The sequence below is a fragment of the Eublepharis macularius genome, chromosome 7 (genome assembly GCF_028583425.1).
Source record: "Eublepharis macularius isolate TG4126 chromosome 7, MPM_Emac_v1.0, whole genome shotgun sequence".
In the NCBI taxonomy this organism is placed as follows: Eukaryota; Metazoa; Chordata; class Lepidosauria; order Squamata; family Eublepharidae; genus Eublepharis; species Eublepharis macularius.
The window spans coordinates 80,752,941-80,768,307 of record NC_072796.1 but is presented as its reverse complement, the minus strand read 5'-3'; the positions used below and the strand labels follow the sequence as shown (position 1 = coordinate 80,768,307).

The following is a 15,367-nucleotide window of genomic DNA, read 5'->3' as shown; positions in this document are numbered from 1 at the left end:
GGGCCCCGGGAATCCCATGGTCTTGCTGATCAACCTCTGGTCTATCCCTCTCCAATTCAGGGCTGGCCGCCATGCCCCTCTTTTTCTATGGGCTGGCCTTCTGCAGGATTGCCGGCTTGGCCGGGGTATGTCTCTGGGTCGGGCGGCCAGCAGCAGCAGCAGATGCAAGTTTCACCTGCGTGTGGGGGTGCCACTAATGTGGGCAGCCAAGTCTTTCCACTCCCTCCAGCGGGCTGGCCATTGGGGTATGGCTCACTGTTGGTGACTCCTTTTGGATTGCCCACTTATGGCACTGTTCCATATAGTGCCTTGCCCCCTGGGGATACGGCATTGCCTTTGGGTGACCATTTGACACAGGCCACCCGAGAAAAAATTATATGGGGTGAGTACGTGGACGTCTTTACCCTTCCCTTCTCCAGGGAACTGGTGAAGAAGGATAAAGATGATCTTGATGACAGGGATAAGGAGAAGATCCGCCGCCGGTGGATTGACAAGACCTGGGCTCATTGGTTGCCGGGTTTCCTGGTTTATGCTTGGGTTTTGGCCAGGGCGCAACCACACAGGGCACTTGCCCTTTTTCAGTATATGAACATCATATACAGGGGGTATACGGATTTTGAGGGGGCAGTGTGGTTAAGATATGATGAAGAGTTCCGCATGCGTGTGGCCTTGACCCCGAGCCTTCCCTGGGATCAGATTCTAATTCAGCTCTGGGTGCAGGTTATGGCCCCGGCCAAGTCCAACCTCGGGGATAGGACTGACAGCGGTCACATGATTATCCGGCCCACTTTAGGCCCAGGTTCCTGCACCTCTGCGGGGCAGCAGGTTCAATTATGGCTGCTCTGCTGGGACTTCACGTCCAAAGGAGTTTGCAACAGGAGAGCGTGCAAGTACAGGCACAAATGCCCTGTATGCGCGGGACCCCACTCACATTCAGCCTGCCCCAAGGGAAGACAAGGTGGAAAACGCTTTGGGGGCAGCAGTGGCCAGCATGGGTCTGGAAAAGAGGCCCAGTCCAGTAAGGCTGAGGGTACTTGAAAGCCTGCTTCAGGTGTACCCGAGGTGCAAGGAGGCAAAATATCTTCTTTTGGGTTTTAGGTTTGGGTTTCTAGGGCCCCCGGACGCCTTTCATGGCAGCCAACCTTACATCGGTGGCTGGCATGGAAGAGGTGGTCCGACATAAAATTTTAAAGGAGTGTGCTGAGGGCAGGGTTTTAGGGCCTTTTGATGCCCCTCCTGTCCCGTCCCTGAGGGTTTCCTCTTTGGGGATGGTGCCAAAAAAGGCTCCGGGGGAGTTTCGCCTCATTCATCACTTGTCTTTCCCCAAAGGGGGCTCTGTGAACGATGGCATTCCTGATGAACTCTGCACGGTGCACTACACTTCCTTTGACCAGGCGGTCAAGGTTGTGCACTGGTGTGGGGTGGGAGCCGAGTTGGCAAAGTGCGATATCAAGTCTGCCTTTCGCCTGCTCCCTGTTCACCCAGAAGACTTTGAGCTCCTGGGGTTTGCATTGGAGGGCAAGGTTTATATGGACAGGGCCCTTCCAATGGGGTGTTCCATATCTTGCTCGGCTTTTGAGTGCTTCAGTTCCTTTTTGGAATGGGAGTTGCGTCGCCACTGTGCCTGCCCAGACACCATCCATTATTTAGACAACTTTATGATGTCTGGGCCAGCTGGCACGGGGCAGTGTGCCAGGCTATTGGTAGGGTTCATGGAGCTTTGCAGGGAACTGGGGGTCTCCCTAGCTCATGAGAAAATGGAGGGACCATCTGTTGTCCTGACGTTTTTAGGAATTGAACTCGACACAGTTCAACAGACATTAAGGTTGCCTTTAGACAAGGTGGTAGACCTTAGAGCCAGGTTAGAGGACTGCTTGGGTAGAGACAAGGTATCTCTCCTTGAGTTGCAGCAATTAGTTGGCCATTTGAACTTTGCCTATAAGGCGGTTGTGCCTGGGAGGGCTTTCCTCAGGCGGCTGTGTGATGCTGCACATTTTGGTCATTCACCTTGGTGGTAATGACCTGGGGTTTATGCGGGGCAAAGCCCTGTCACTGCAAGTAGCTGAGGACCTGAGATTTATAAGCAGCCGATGGCCAGGTGTGCTTATAATTTGGTCAGAGACGCTACAGAGACGGGTTTGGCGGGAAGCCTTAGATCCCAGGGCAATTGAGAGGTCCTGGCGTAAGGCTAATCACGCCACCAAGAAGTCTTTAGGGCAAGGCTGGGGATTTATTTGCCACACCCCAAGATTAGGGCCGAATTTGCCCACCTCTACAGGGGCGATGGTGTACATATGTCACCTGAGGGTAATGAATTCTTTCTAGATGACCTGCGGCAAGGGCTTCAGTAGGCTTTAGGCCACCTGCGGGGCGCAAGGGTCTAAGCAGAGGCTTGACCCTGGTGGTGGCAGGAGATTTTGGGAATAGGGTGCGGGATGGTGATCACCCAGTGGCAATTCCCCAAGGGTGGGGAACAGGGTCTGCCATTTAGTGCGGTATGCTTGTTGACGGCTACCGTAGCACTGGCAGAAGCCTGCGGGGATCCCCAAACACAAGGCCTTCCCTCATGCTGTACGGCTGCGGTGTTAGGTGCTTGATGGGGGGATCCATTGCCTGGCTGGCTGGGTTGCAGCCATTCATGGGATGGCCTACACTTGGGGCTTTGGGGCTCGCCCAGACAGGTCAAGACAGTAGGTCCAGAGTTGACCCCATGGCTTGACCTATATTGCTTAGTTGGCCCTTGCCTGGTTTATGTTATGGTCATGTTAATAAACGGCCCTTTAATCCAAGCCTGTGTCGGTCTCTTCATTCTGGTTGGGGTTGCAATATATATACACAGACATGCAGAAATGCATCTTGAAAACTATAGCCTATTTGTCTATTAACAAAAATGTATCTTAAAAGTGGCATAAGGAATAACAATTATAACCACAATAGCAGGTTAATCTGTGCTAAAATACCTGCCATCTTTGGTTTGATCCTGACTGAGCAGGCTGATATGACCTTTCTCACAAAGGCCCTGTTTGATGAGTTAGGTTAGGTTAGCCTATCTCCACAAAGTCCAGCCATGGTCTTACTGTACAAGCTTAGGGGATGAGGGGGTGCAGTTGCTGTGGTCTTTTAGAAAAATTCCTCTGTCTGGCAGAGGACTAGATTTGAGTGGCACTCTCTCCCCCCCTAATTGCATCTTCTCTGTCCTCCCCTCCTCCCCCCTCCTCTTCTATATTTAACCAGTTTCTGTACCATGCATCTGACGAAGAGAACTTGATTCTCGAAAGCTTATGCTACAATAAAATTGGGATAGGTTACAGTACCATCCACTTTACACCCTTCCTATCTCATGAGGTTGTTTTTGATTTGGTATTAAAGACCATGAGGCTTTTAGTTCTGAGAAACTTTGACACCCAAGCCAAGGCTTTGTAGATTTTATCGCTTCATAGCTACCATGACAGCCAAAAAGGCTATGCCAGAAAATTGTGGTTCCTGTTCACGTAGCAAGATACATTCTGGTTTTGTTGTACCATACCAGATGGATGGTAATTTGAAAGTGGGGAATTGTCAAGAGTGTCCTTGTTGTTATCTGGTGACCCTTTACAAAAGTAGGGTAGGTGAGATGGTTTGATTTGCCCTCAGAAGCTGATGGTACCAAATGGTTTCTGGAGGTTTCTTGCGGTGTTTATGGCTGACAGTACTGTTGATTCTATCAACATTCTGGTTTATTTCTGGAATATGATGGTTGACAAGATTGCTCTTAGATTTCCTCTTTCACTGTCTAGAACTAGATTAGCTTGCAGGTGGCCAGGAAGGTGGGCAATGGCTTGAAGCAAGAGGAGGAAAATTTTGAATGAGTTCAGTTGAGCTTGAGCTACAGCTCCTCTATGGTAGTGTTGCCAGTAAAGAAAAACTACTTCATTACCTGTTCTGGCTGCCCTATCTGTTTGGAAGTAATATGTCTGCTGGAGATGGGGCCTTTTCTATGATTGCACCACACTTAAAAGATCTCCCGCCTGAAGATTTTATTTATTTATATTTATTTCATTTATATCCCTAGGGCTCAACAGCATGATTAATAAAACATCTTAATGAAAACAATATGAAATTACTGTTTAATTGTAAATAAGGCTAAAACCCACCAAATTCTTCCCCCAATACAACTTCAGTCTCAGCCTTAATACAAATAACACACTGATAAGCAAGAATGAATGATACCTCCACAGAAAGTTCATTGAAAAAGAAACATCTTGCAAGCTCTCATAAAAGAAAGCAGTGATGAAGCTTTTCAAATGTCCGGGAAAACACAAAAAGGCCTGATTTCTGGTGACAGCCAAGCAAACAACATAGAGAGAAGAAGTGCATGAGACAGATCTCAGGGGGTGCACATTGCAAACCAGAAGCGGTCCTTCAGATATTCTTAGCGCATTACATTTTTTAGGTGAAATCTTTCCTGGTAGGTATACTTTTTAAGCTGTTGTAAATGAGAATGACAGCATTTTTGTAAAAAAATTTGCTTGTTTAGTAACTGGTCTATTTTGAGAATCTGAAATATTTCCCAGTAGATGTTACCTTTCATTAAGAAATATCTTTAAAAGTATGGTACTATTTGTGTTTTGTCTTGACATGGAAATTTGTATTGTATTCCATATTAATAGATTTAAGAAAAAAGAAGACATTATTATCAAATTTTTTTGGATTAGTTCTTTCAGGTAAACCCACAAATATTATTAATGCAGATGCTTGCAATAATATACACCCACTTGCTTAAAAATAAGCCTCATTTATTATAGTAGGGCTTATTTTCAGCTAAACATGAAAATGGTTTCTCTTTAAGTGTGTTCAGGAATCGGACAAGACTAGAGATTCGGTTTCGTTTTCCCGGCCATGTCGGACATTCCTCTCCGCAGGTCCGGGGGGAACTGTCTGAGCAGGCTGACTGGGCGGTTGACCCACGAGGGTTAACCTCCAGGACTCCCAGGGAGGGAGCCTGGATCCGGGGCGCCACGGGAAGAACCCTCTGGAAGTAATGCAGGGGGTAAATTGCCCGCTTGCTCCAACGGAGGCCGGCAGACTTGCACAAGCACCACATGTGCTGCCGGACCATGGAGAACGGCAATAAGCAGATTTAAGGTGAAGACCTGTAAGTAAGCAAATCCCTTCTGATTTTTAAGCGTATGCGAAGGATCGGTGGGAATTGAAGCTAAAAAGGCGCAGACTTCTTCCCCTGCACCGAGTTTCGGAACTTAGTTGGCGCCCCCCCCCCTAAGATGGCGACGAGAAAGCAGAGCCCAGCAATGAGTAAATCGGTGATGGCGACGTTACAGGGGAAGGGGGAAATGTTGGAAGAGCTGGTGAGACGAGCAGTTTTTGATGCTGTGCAGCCCATTGTAGTGAAATTGAATGAAATGGGGCAAAAGGTTGATTCAGTGGAGAGCGAGGTGAAAGCCATTAAAGAAACAGCGACCGGAGCAGAGCAGTCTGCGCACGAGAACGCAGTACTCATGAAAGCAACAAGTAAGGAAGTGAAGCTTTTGGAGAATCAAATAATAGGATTACAAGTGGACCTTGCCCAAACGGTATTGCGTCTTCAAAATGTAAAAGAAGAGCAAAGTGAAAATTTAAAAGATCTGGTGTCTGGACTTTTGGCGCCATTCGCAAAGGCAACTAAAGAAGACTTAAAAAGCGATATTTTGGAAGTCCGGCGGACATCTTCAAAGTATGCAATGAAGCGGCAGCTGCCTCGCGAGATTATTATTGACTTTTCATCTAAGAAGATTTGGGACACCATCTTAGACAATTCGTATAATGTGGACTTGGACTATTTGGGCAATAAGGTTAAAATATTGAAGGATGTTCCATTTTTGGCTCGTAAAAGAAGACTCAAATATAAAGGACTTGCGGCTTTCTTGAGGAAATGTGATATAAAATATAAGTGGCTGTTTCCAGAAGGCGTCTGGTTCAGATATAAAGATCAAACTTACAAGATTACATCGGACGTGCAGCTGACAGACTTTTTGTTCAACCATCAGGAGTTTCAGCAGGAAGAACGTTCGAAGTCTGAAGGGGAAAGTGGGGGGGGGAGGAAAGAGCGGGCGCAGCTGCTCCAGCTGCGCAGAGAGAATTAAGACCGAGACGCAAGGTGGGGGGTAAGAAGTTCTGATCCTGAATATAATCTGTATTGTATAAGACCTACCAATCTGACAGCATATTAGAAAGTTAATTTTTAAGAAAAAATGCAGTATGAAGGGAATACAAGACATGTAGTGTAGTGTTTGTTGTTTGTATGTTGATTTTCCCTTTCCCCAGTTCTCCCTTCCCCCTTTTTTTTCCTCTCCCCTCCCCTTTATACTTTTGTAGTCTTCTGTAGTTTTTTATCTTAGATATTACAAAATAAAAAACGTTATTAAAAAAAAAAAGGAATTGGACTAGACTAGCAAATGAGTTCATTAGCCTGTAAACCATAATGCCATCTAACACGTTTGAAACCTTCTTCCAGGTTAAGGAGCCTTCCAACTTAAGTGACTTTTCCAGCAGAAGTGTTAGGCTGGAGGAAGGCTTCTAACATTGCAGAATGGCATGGTTCGTTAGATCAGTATATTCAGCAAGCTTATGATAAGAGAATTCTATTCACACTTGCAAAACAGAGCTATCATTTTAATACCATCTGATGATCTTAACAGCATCTGATGATTTCATGAAAGCTTATACATTTTGTTAGTCTTAAGTTGCCAATGGACACCTTTTATTTTGCTGCTAAAGACTAACACTCGTCTGAAATTATCAATTGCTGCTGTTACTCTGTTCAGGCCTTTGGATCGGGCAAAGTATACATTTGACTGAATGAATATTCAAGTAGAATTTGTGTTTGAACACTGAGATGCTGTTGAAATGATTTTTTTTAACCAACCCCTTGGAATAATTTAACTAACAAGGTCAGTGGGGGCAAACAATTGAAATCTAACACTGCTGTTTTCTCTACTGCTTATCTGGTCCCAGTAATTCTATTAGATTATACATTATTAGATTATATCATTTCTATGTAATAAACATTCAGGCCACTTTCTCAGTCTGTCTAGACACATGACTTAGTAAAGTAAATCAATGTGCAGTGCCAGCTGAATGATCTCAGCTCTCCTCTTAACATATTGGTATTTGTGTTAGCTGCAGCTGACTGTTAAAATCCCATTGTCTTGATGTATTTAGAAGTGATAGTAAGTAGACATGGGCATGAACCAAAAAAATTTAATGACTCTGCGGTTCGTGGTTCGGTGCCGATGACGATCCCGAAGTCGCGAACCGCAATGGACATTTCCCGTTTCCGAACTGGTTCACGGTTTGTGGCGCTCAGAACGGCCCCTGTTGCACTTAGAGAGCCCATATTCACAGGGAGTGTGTAGCAGGCTCTCCTCCAGCCAGCAACCAAGTTTGGTCAAGACTGCAATAGGGATCTTGGAGTTATACCCTCTCCAATCCGAGCCCCCAGGAAACTCCCACAAAAATCCAAGCACAATTATACTCTCTCTGTCTCTCCCCAAAGGCTAGCAAGTAGCAAGCAGCAGCTCTGTCACACTCCACTGCTAGCTGAAAGTGAAACCCAGCCTGGGAGCCCACTGCTATTTGTAAGCTGAGGACTCATTGAGAAATGCAGGAGGTCTGTGTTTGGCCGTCAGAGCTGCCTATCAAGGTTTGCAGGGAGTGGCCATGGCTACAGAACACCCCCCCTCCCTCCCCAGGTGTCTTCTCCCAACTTGTAACCGCTTTGCAGCTCCATGGTTGGAAGGAAGACCTGCCGATCAAGGTAAGCTGGGCTTCCATTCGGGTTTTCAGGGTGACAGAAGGAGTGCAGACAGAGTTCAGGCATTCCCCCCGGCTCCGTTGCCAGGGGAATTGATTGATGGCGCCTGACTGTCTGGCTTCCCGAACCGCAGCCAAACGCACCAAACAATCACGAACCGCCGGATCGTGATTGTGCGAACGCCAATTTCATGGGTTTTTGAAGTTCGTAATGCGGTTCGTGCCCATCTCTAATAGTAAGTGTTGTGCTCTACATAGGCCTTGTGTTGAAGAGGTGGGTGGGCTTCTGTAAACGCCTGCAAATTAGTTGCTGAGATACCCTCGTTAGAATAAATAAAATCTATTTTACTGAGCATTTATCAGTTTGAAACAGACCCACTGAATGTAGCTTGAGGACATGTAGCTAGGGAAACCTGCATGAATCATGTGCTTCAAGATTTGCAGCACATTAAATCATGTAAGATGTGATCTTATGCCAATTTTCTCAGCAATAAGTTTCACTGAGTCCAGAGGACCTTACTTCTATCAACTAAATGGGCAAAAGATTTCAGCCATAATGATAGTTTCATATTTTCTTTCATGGATTGCTTTCTAAAGCTGTTGTTATTTAATTCAGTTGTGCTGTGTTGGATTGCTGTTATTTTCATGCAATGCCTGATGAACAACTGGTGGAGATTTGGGCCCAGGTGCTGTGGGCTTGTATTTTACTTGTTTGCTGTGCTTACTGCTTAGTTAATGCATCTGTTGTGGGAACTTAATTCTGGTGCTTAATATAACTACAAATAGCCACATGGAAATGGCTGATTTGTTTGTGCTGCAGTCTAATTTTTTTTAGCTTATCTGGATGTTTCTTCAGACCGTGGTCAGGTTGACATGTGCTGAATTACATCAGAAATCCATGGGCACTACTGACTACACTGGTGAACACACCCAGTGGTTTGTAACCCTTTAGTAGACCCATGTATAGTCACATCTTAGTCTTGGTATAGTTTCCTAATATATACATGGAGCTCATCCATCTAGAGCAGAAGACTCTTTTACCAATTACGTGGCATCAAGGAATGCTTAAAAATAGCGTTTTAGTGCAACATTTTACATTGCTTTGAATATTTTTTGTTGTGCATGTACCTTCCCCCCCTGCTGCTTGGGAATTGTAATGCAGATATGGCAGAAGGCAGCATTGCACCTAGGCAACTTTGCAGTACTCTTTTTTTCTACCATGCCTGTTATACATCACTGTGACTCTTTAGCCCATGTTGGCTCCTTGTACATATTCAACATCAACCAGTATGACCCGCCCCCATAATATAGAAGGTGGAGGCCTTGGCAGAATTTCCAATTACATTTACAAGGAGCTCAGATCAGTTTCAGCAACCAGAGCAGCTTCATCAGGATGTGAAGGAGTGAAAGTAAGCAAGTTCTGAGCATGCCAATAAGAAGCCACTGCTGTTCACAGCAATACAAAAACATTGCATAAACTCGAAACAACATTTGCTTTTAATAGCAAATGGAGTAAATAATTTTGAGGTGAGACAAAATAGAAATAAGTATTACGTGCAACAAAAATTCATCTTACTCAGTTATATCATGAACATCATGGCATCACCAAATTACCAATGTACTTTCAATATTTGGATTATTCTAAATGTGGTCTTTTCATGAGATGCAAATCTTCATCAAAATTAATTTAGGATTTCTGGTTACCAACTTATGACTCTATTCATCATCAAGTCTTATGTGGGAACTGCTCAAGTGCAAGCCAGAAGTGAAGATTTACCTCAACCACAGATGTTGCCCTTAAGGAAATTAAAGAGGCTCATGTCACAGCCAAGTCTCTAGGCATCATCCCAGAGCATCCCAATCCTTGGTACTTTTCGCACTCGGTTTTTAGAGCGTGTTTGTACCTTTCCACATCCCATGTTCGCAAGGTTTTCACGCTGGGTGATTCCACACGAGTGGTTTTCCGTGCTTCAGCTTCTAAATGATCTCGATTTTTCTTTGCCTTTCCACATGTGGGAAGGTGATCCTAGCAGCAGCTTCGAAGTCACTGCAAGTTTTGTCTGGTTTTTCTCCATCCTGGTTTTCCCCTACTTATTTGTCCATTCGCTGCAAATTAGGGCTTTTAATCATGCGAAATTCTTTATCTTTTTTTTTTTTGAAATTTTTTTTATTAGGTGAGAATATTAATACATACAACTTTCAAATAACATCTCAATATCATTTTCCTCCACCCTTTCCCTCCCCCCTTTTTCAGGACTTCCAACAGCTTTCCAACCCTATATCTTAATCTATTCCTACTCTTTCCCCTTTTTCTATAACTCATTATATCGTGTTTACATTCTGCTTTGTTAAGCTAAGCTCTATCTGTTAGCTTCAGATCTATTATTATTAACTTAAAATCTGTTATCTATTACTATCTGTTAACTTCAGATATATTTAAATTTAAGCTAACAATTAAATAAAATATCTACTTTATTAATTTTACCAATATCTATTAACTCCAAATCCACTTAAATTGAAGCTAACAATTAGTTAATAATTCACTCCATATGGTAAAGATTCCATCTCTTCCAATAAAAAGAAACCCATTTTAATAATTTTCGAATTGCCATAATTCCCCTTTCACGTCCCACTTCTTTTCTAAATATGTTTTCAGTCTTCCCCAATCAGTAAAGAATTCTGCCAGGTTCTGATCTCTCAGCTTTCTTGTCATTTTATCCATTTCTGCCATGTACAACAATTTATATATCCAGTCTTCAATACTATTTCTTGCACCTTCCATTTCTGCGCATATAAAGGTCTTGCTGCCGTCGTCATGTAGAATAGTAATGTTCTGTATTGCATAGGAACATCTTCCATACTTAAATTCAGTAGCAATAGCTCTGGGTTCTTCTTTATTTGGGTCTGCAAAATCTCATTTATTACTTCTAAAATATCTCCCCAGTACTGTCTAGCTACATCACATGTCCACCACATATGATACAATGATCCTTCATGCTTTTTACATTTCCAGCATTTATCTGACATATTTGCATTTCCAAGCGCAATTTTCTTAGGTGTTAAATACCATCTATAAATCATCTTATAGACATTCTCTTTAATACTGGTACAAGTTGAAAACTTCTATATAGTTTCCCATAAATATTCCCATGACTCCATTGTTATTTCTTTGTGACAGTTAATTGCCCACTTCACCATCTGTACTTTGACTGTCTCATCCTCTGTATACCACTTCAAAAGTATTTTATAAATTTTAGATATCTTCTTTTTACTTTCTTGTAGTATAGTCTCTTCCAACTCTGAGTTTTTCCATTTGATTCCTCCTTTTGAACAATCCGAGTTGTAAAGGTCTCTAATCTGTCTATATTGGAACCATCCATAACAGGAGGATAACTCTTCCTCCGTTTTGATTCTTATCGTTTTTTGTTCCATAATCAATATCTCTTTATATGGTAAACATTGTTCTTCATTATAGATAGCTCTCGGATCGAAATTCTTTATCCGATGTTCTCCCCACCCTTGCCCTTTTCTCCTGCCCTTTGAATCAACTAAATTTGATTGGTCGATCATGTTTTCTAAGCCACACCCACTACCGTTTCCCTTCCCCTCTTGTTTCCCTCCTTTTTAATTTTTTTTAAAAAGTGTTGCAATGTTTCTACATGTCCATGCAGAAACATATCTGCAGAAACAGAATGCAGAACGAAATCTAAAGCACTGCGTCAGGAATACAAGCGTGTGGTAGCTCATAACAGTCGTTCTGGCAATGCACCTGCTTCCTGCCCTTTCTACTACCAGCTGAACTGAATATTTAGGGGCGATGCAAGTATCAAACCTTGTAGCGTGGCCCGGAGTCTGTCATTTAGAACAGTTGAGGTGGCTAGGGAAATGAGTGTGGCCATCATGGAAGAATGTCAATAACCAATACTCATTCCACGATAGTGGCAGGGAATGCTCTGACCTATCCTATGTGTTTGTTTGATACATCGTTTATATGTAGCAACAGGTTTTTTGAAAAAAATAAAAATAAAATGGAGAAGATGCGTCTGTCGACGTCCCCCACAAAAACCGATGAGGAAGAGATTTTTATGTGAGCAAATTACACACAATGGACTTGGAGCATGGGGAAATGGAATGTCAATGCGAAGCAACAGCATGAATGTGGGATCGGGGAGTGGTGGATTCGTAAGACTCCACTGTGGCACGACTTCTGAGAATGTCCGATCAAACTCGATCATGCGGAATAGCTCACTTTCAAAGCAGTCATGGGATGCAGTCCTGCTTTTTGTCCGCTGTATCCCCGATTTCCCCCCCTGCGGACATACCGCGATGTTTTTCTAAGTCCGCTGCTGACTGGCAGCTGGCCCGCATTTTGCGAATGTGAACACTTTTGCCCCATTTTTGCTTCTCTCCCCCCTCCTTTTCCATGAGAGCTGATTGGTTTGTGCAGAATTAACCATTCCCACCCTCCTCAGCTCTCTGAACTCCTTGTCCACCATTTTTTTTAGTAAAGCGAGGGGAGGGTCATAAGGCTGCTTCTCCATTGGTTTCCTTCCTCCCAGTATGCATGCACTCTTTCATTTTTTTCCCAAAGCCAGGAACGATTCCTAAGCTTTCTGCTAATTCCCTGCTAGCTTTAAAAGCAAGGAAAGGGTTAAATAGCTGCTTTCTCCTTCCTCCTTTAGGGTATGCACACACACACTTTTTTTTAAAGACAAGAATGAGTTGCAACGTTGTATCATTGTAATGTTACTGCACTTTCTTCCTGGCTTTAAAAACCAGGAAAGGATTAAATGGCTGCTTTCCCCTCCCTCCCAGGCATGTTTCAGACTTTGCCAAAGAGGAAAAAAACCCAAGCATTTTGCATAGCCCTTCAGAAACAAAGCCTCAGCTTCTCCGGAGGGGATGAATCGGCAGCATTTTAACCCTCTCCTGGCTTGATTAAAAAAATTAATGAGAGTGGTACATGTTTTTCCCCAGAACTCTGCCACCAATTGCCTCTCCAGTGGGCAGGAGAGAGCCCAATCAGCAAAAGGAGGGATGGGTTCCAACATTTCAACATTACTATGCATGCTCAATTTTTTTAAAAAAAATGTGACATGAATTGCAAGGCCCGGAAAGCCTGAAACTGCACCAAGGTTTCAAAGTGGGTTTGAAATGAAGCACAGACGCCAAATCGAAACTTCAGTGGACAGTGTGAAATGAACGGGTGCAATGCCGAAGCCACTGAGATCGGGGCGAATGTCATAAATCGCAGTTTAAACCGTAAGTGCGAAAAGGGCCCTTATGAGCAAAGAGGTTCTTCCAGACTGTATCCTGGTTATCATCAGAGATAATCTAGGTACTCTATGCAAGAATCTTTCCCACCCGTACTCAAGCCCCCCATAATCAACTAATCTGTAGATTTTATTATTCTTAGCCCAAAGAAAATCTTTCTCTCAAAGATTCTCAGAGCTCAGGCAAGCAGGGTTTTTGACGGTCTGACTTGCCTCCTAATTGCCTGGCTTGCTTTATTCAAAAATAGAAGGCTATTAGTTACTCAAGAGTAAGCCTCTTACTGTTTCTCCTGCTTCTCCAACCTTGTTACTTCAAGAAGTCAAATCTCTCTTGGCAAAAGGTGTTGGAAGGGGGTTTCTCCCAATATTTTACAGGGCACAAGAAGTCGGCAGGCAAGCATCCAGTTCTGGATCTGCATTTTTTTGTTGTTGCAAAAAAGTTTCATACGGTTTCTCTCAGAGACATCTTGTTTGGCTTACAGTCATAGATCTTTGAAATCTTTACTTTCATATCTCAATAAAGTAAGGTTTCAGAAAATTCCTTCATGGTGTTGGAACCAGATGTACCTATATACAGGCCTCCTGTCTGGCCTGTCCTCTGCCCCAAGGATATATACAAAGGCAGTTTACAAAGGCAATTACAGCCCTGTCCGGGGATACTCTGTCTGCCCAAAGATTTGTTATTCTGAAAACCTTCCAAGGCTCAGATTTGCAGGTAATTTCTATTGGCAACCTCACCCCCAAGGAGGGAATCAATTTACCAACTTGAAGTTTCAAACTAACCTGTCAACTTTGTTACAGCTATGGGCTTGTGTGAACAAGAAAGGCTGTTTTAGCAGATTACGTCCATAAACTTTATGTACTGATCTATTGGGGTGGATCTGACTCTTATCCTAAAACTTCACTAAACAAAGTTTGTTTGTTTAAAATATTTATACCCCACCTTTCCTTTTAGCTCAGGTTTGAAGCCTTCCTCCAATCTAAGGAGTCACCCTCCCCCTGGAGGAAAAGTCATGCTGGAAGAATGCTCCTTAGTCTGGAAGAAGGCTGCTTGGATAGGTGGATGTACCCCACTATCTCCAGGATGCTACCTGTTTGGTTTCTGGAGTTGCACCTTCTTTATATTAGCTGTAATGAGCAAGGTTTGAGTCCAATTAGCACCTGGAAACTTTTGTTGTTCTTTACAGTGCTGCTGGATTCAAAACTTGTTCAATATCTGCTTCTAAATGACAAACAATGCTTAATTCAACCAGCAGGTTTTCAAACTTAGCTTGCTTGCTATTATACTGCTGCTTTCCTCTCTCCTGTCTTGATTGAAAGTCGTATCTTACTGGGGGGGTTTTGTGCCAAGTTCTACAAGTACTTACTGTTTTCCATGAAATCCTTTATTTGGCTTGAAAACACTAAACCTCTGAGAAATAATCAAACAAGCTTAACTGCAGAAGGCAACACATACTGTGAATATTAAAAAAGGATTACAGGAGGTGAGAGGTTTCTTTTTGTTTTTAAAAATAAAGTTTGCAGAACCAAGAAGGGAATATTAATGGAAGCCTTAAGGCATTAAGACTCAGGAAAGGTAAGGGTGATGTGGAACAATGAAATCAATTTCAAACTAGCAGCCCCTTCATCTTCTATTGTTGTGCTTCTCTGTTGCGGATTCCTGTTAATTAGCTGGCCACCAAAGAAGGAAAATCACTGAAGTTCTTTGAGTTGCCAGTAAGGTTGCCGACAGACCTGAAAAAATGTCTAATGTCTGGAAATGGGCAGCTGAAGCTTTTCACAGTAAGGAGATAAATAACATCACTTGGTAAATAACATACCATTAAGCCTTCTGTAAAGGGACAGGACACTTTCCTCCAGGCAGCTGGCAATCCTTGATTGGCTTCACATCAAGGACTTGCATATATGGATCCTCATAGTAGCATTGCACTGGCAGTGTACCGTGCTTGAGGTTTATGCAATTCTGGGGTTGCATTGATTCTGTGTTTGGACTAGCATTGGCTCATCTGGTTTCAAGTCATTTGCATGATCTTATCTGATGAGTAGACAGCCTATCAACTTCCACCCAACATGGTTATAGCTGTTAGAATTTTATTTGTGATAAATATATATGTGTTATCAAGTCTGAACATATTAATAACAAACAACTGATTGTATGGCACACCTCACATGGCTTTGTAATAATTTCAAGTTACTTCTCAGCTATGAACATGTTAGATTTGCTTATCTGTTAGGACCTATTTGCATAGTCTGCTCAGTATGTAGACTCTTTTTCTTGTGGTAGTGCATGGAAGCAAATCTCAGGT

At 43.2% G+C, this 15,367-nt stretch overlaps 1 protein-coding gene across 1 annotated transcript in view; it reads right to left on the bottom strand.

The window, feature by feature from the left end:
- TTR (transthyretin) overlaps positions 1-14,982 on the bottom strand; it is a 28,723-nt gene extending 13,741 nt beyond the window's left edge. The window contains exon 1 of the mRNA XM_054985466.1: positions 14,882-14,982. Within this exon, the coding sequence (XP_054841441.1) occupies positions 14,882-14,884 (3 nt within the window). The 5' untranslated portion in view covers positions 14,885-14,982. The remainder of the gene's footprint in view (positions 1-14,881) is intronic.
- Positions 14,983-15,367: the final 385 nt, after the last annotated feature.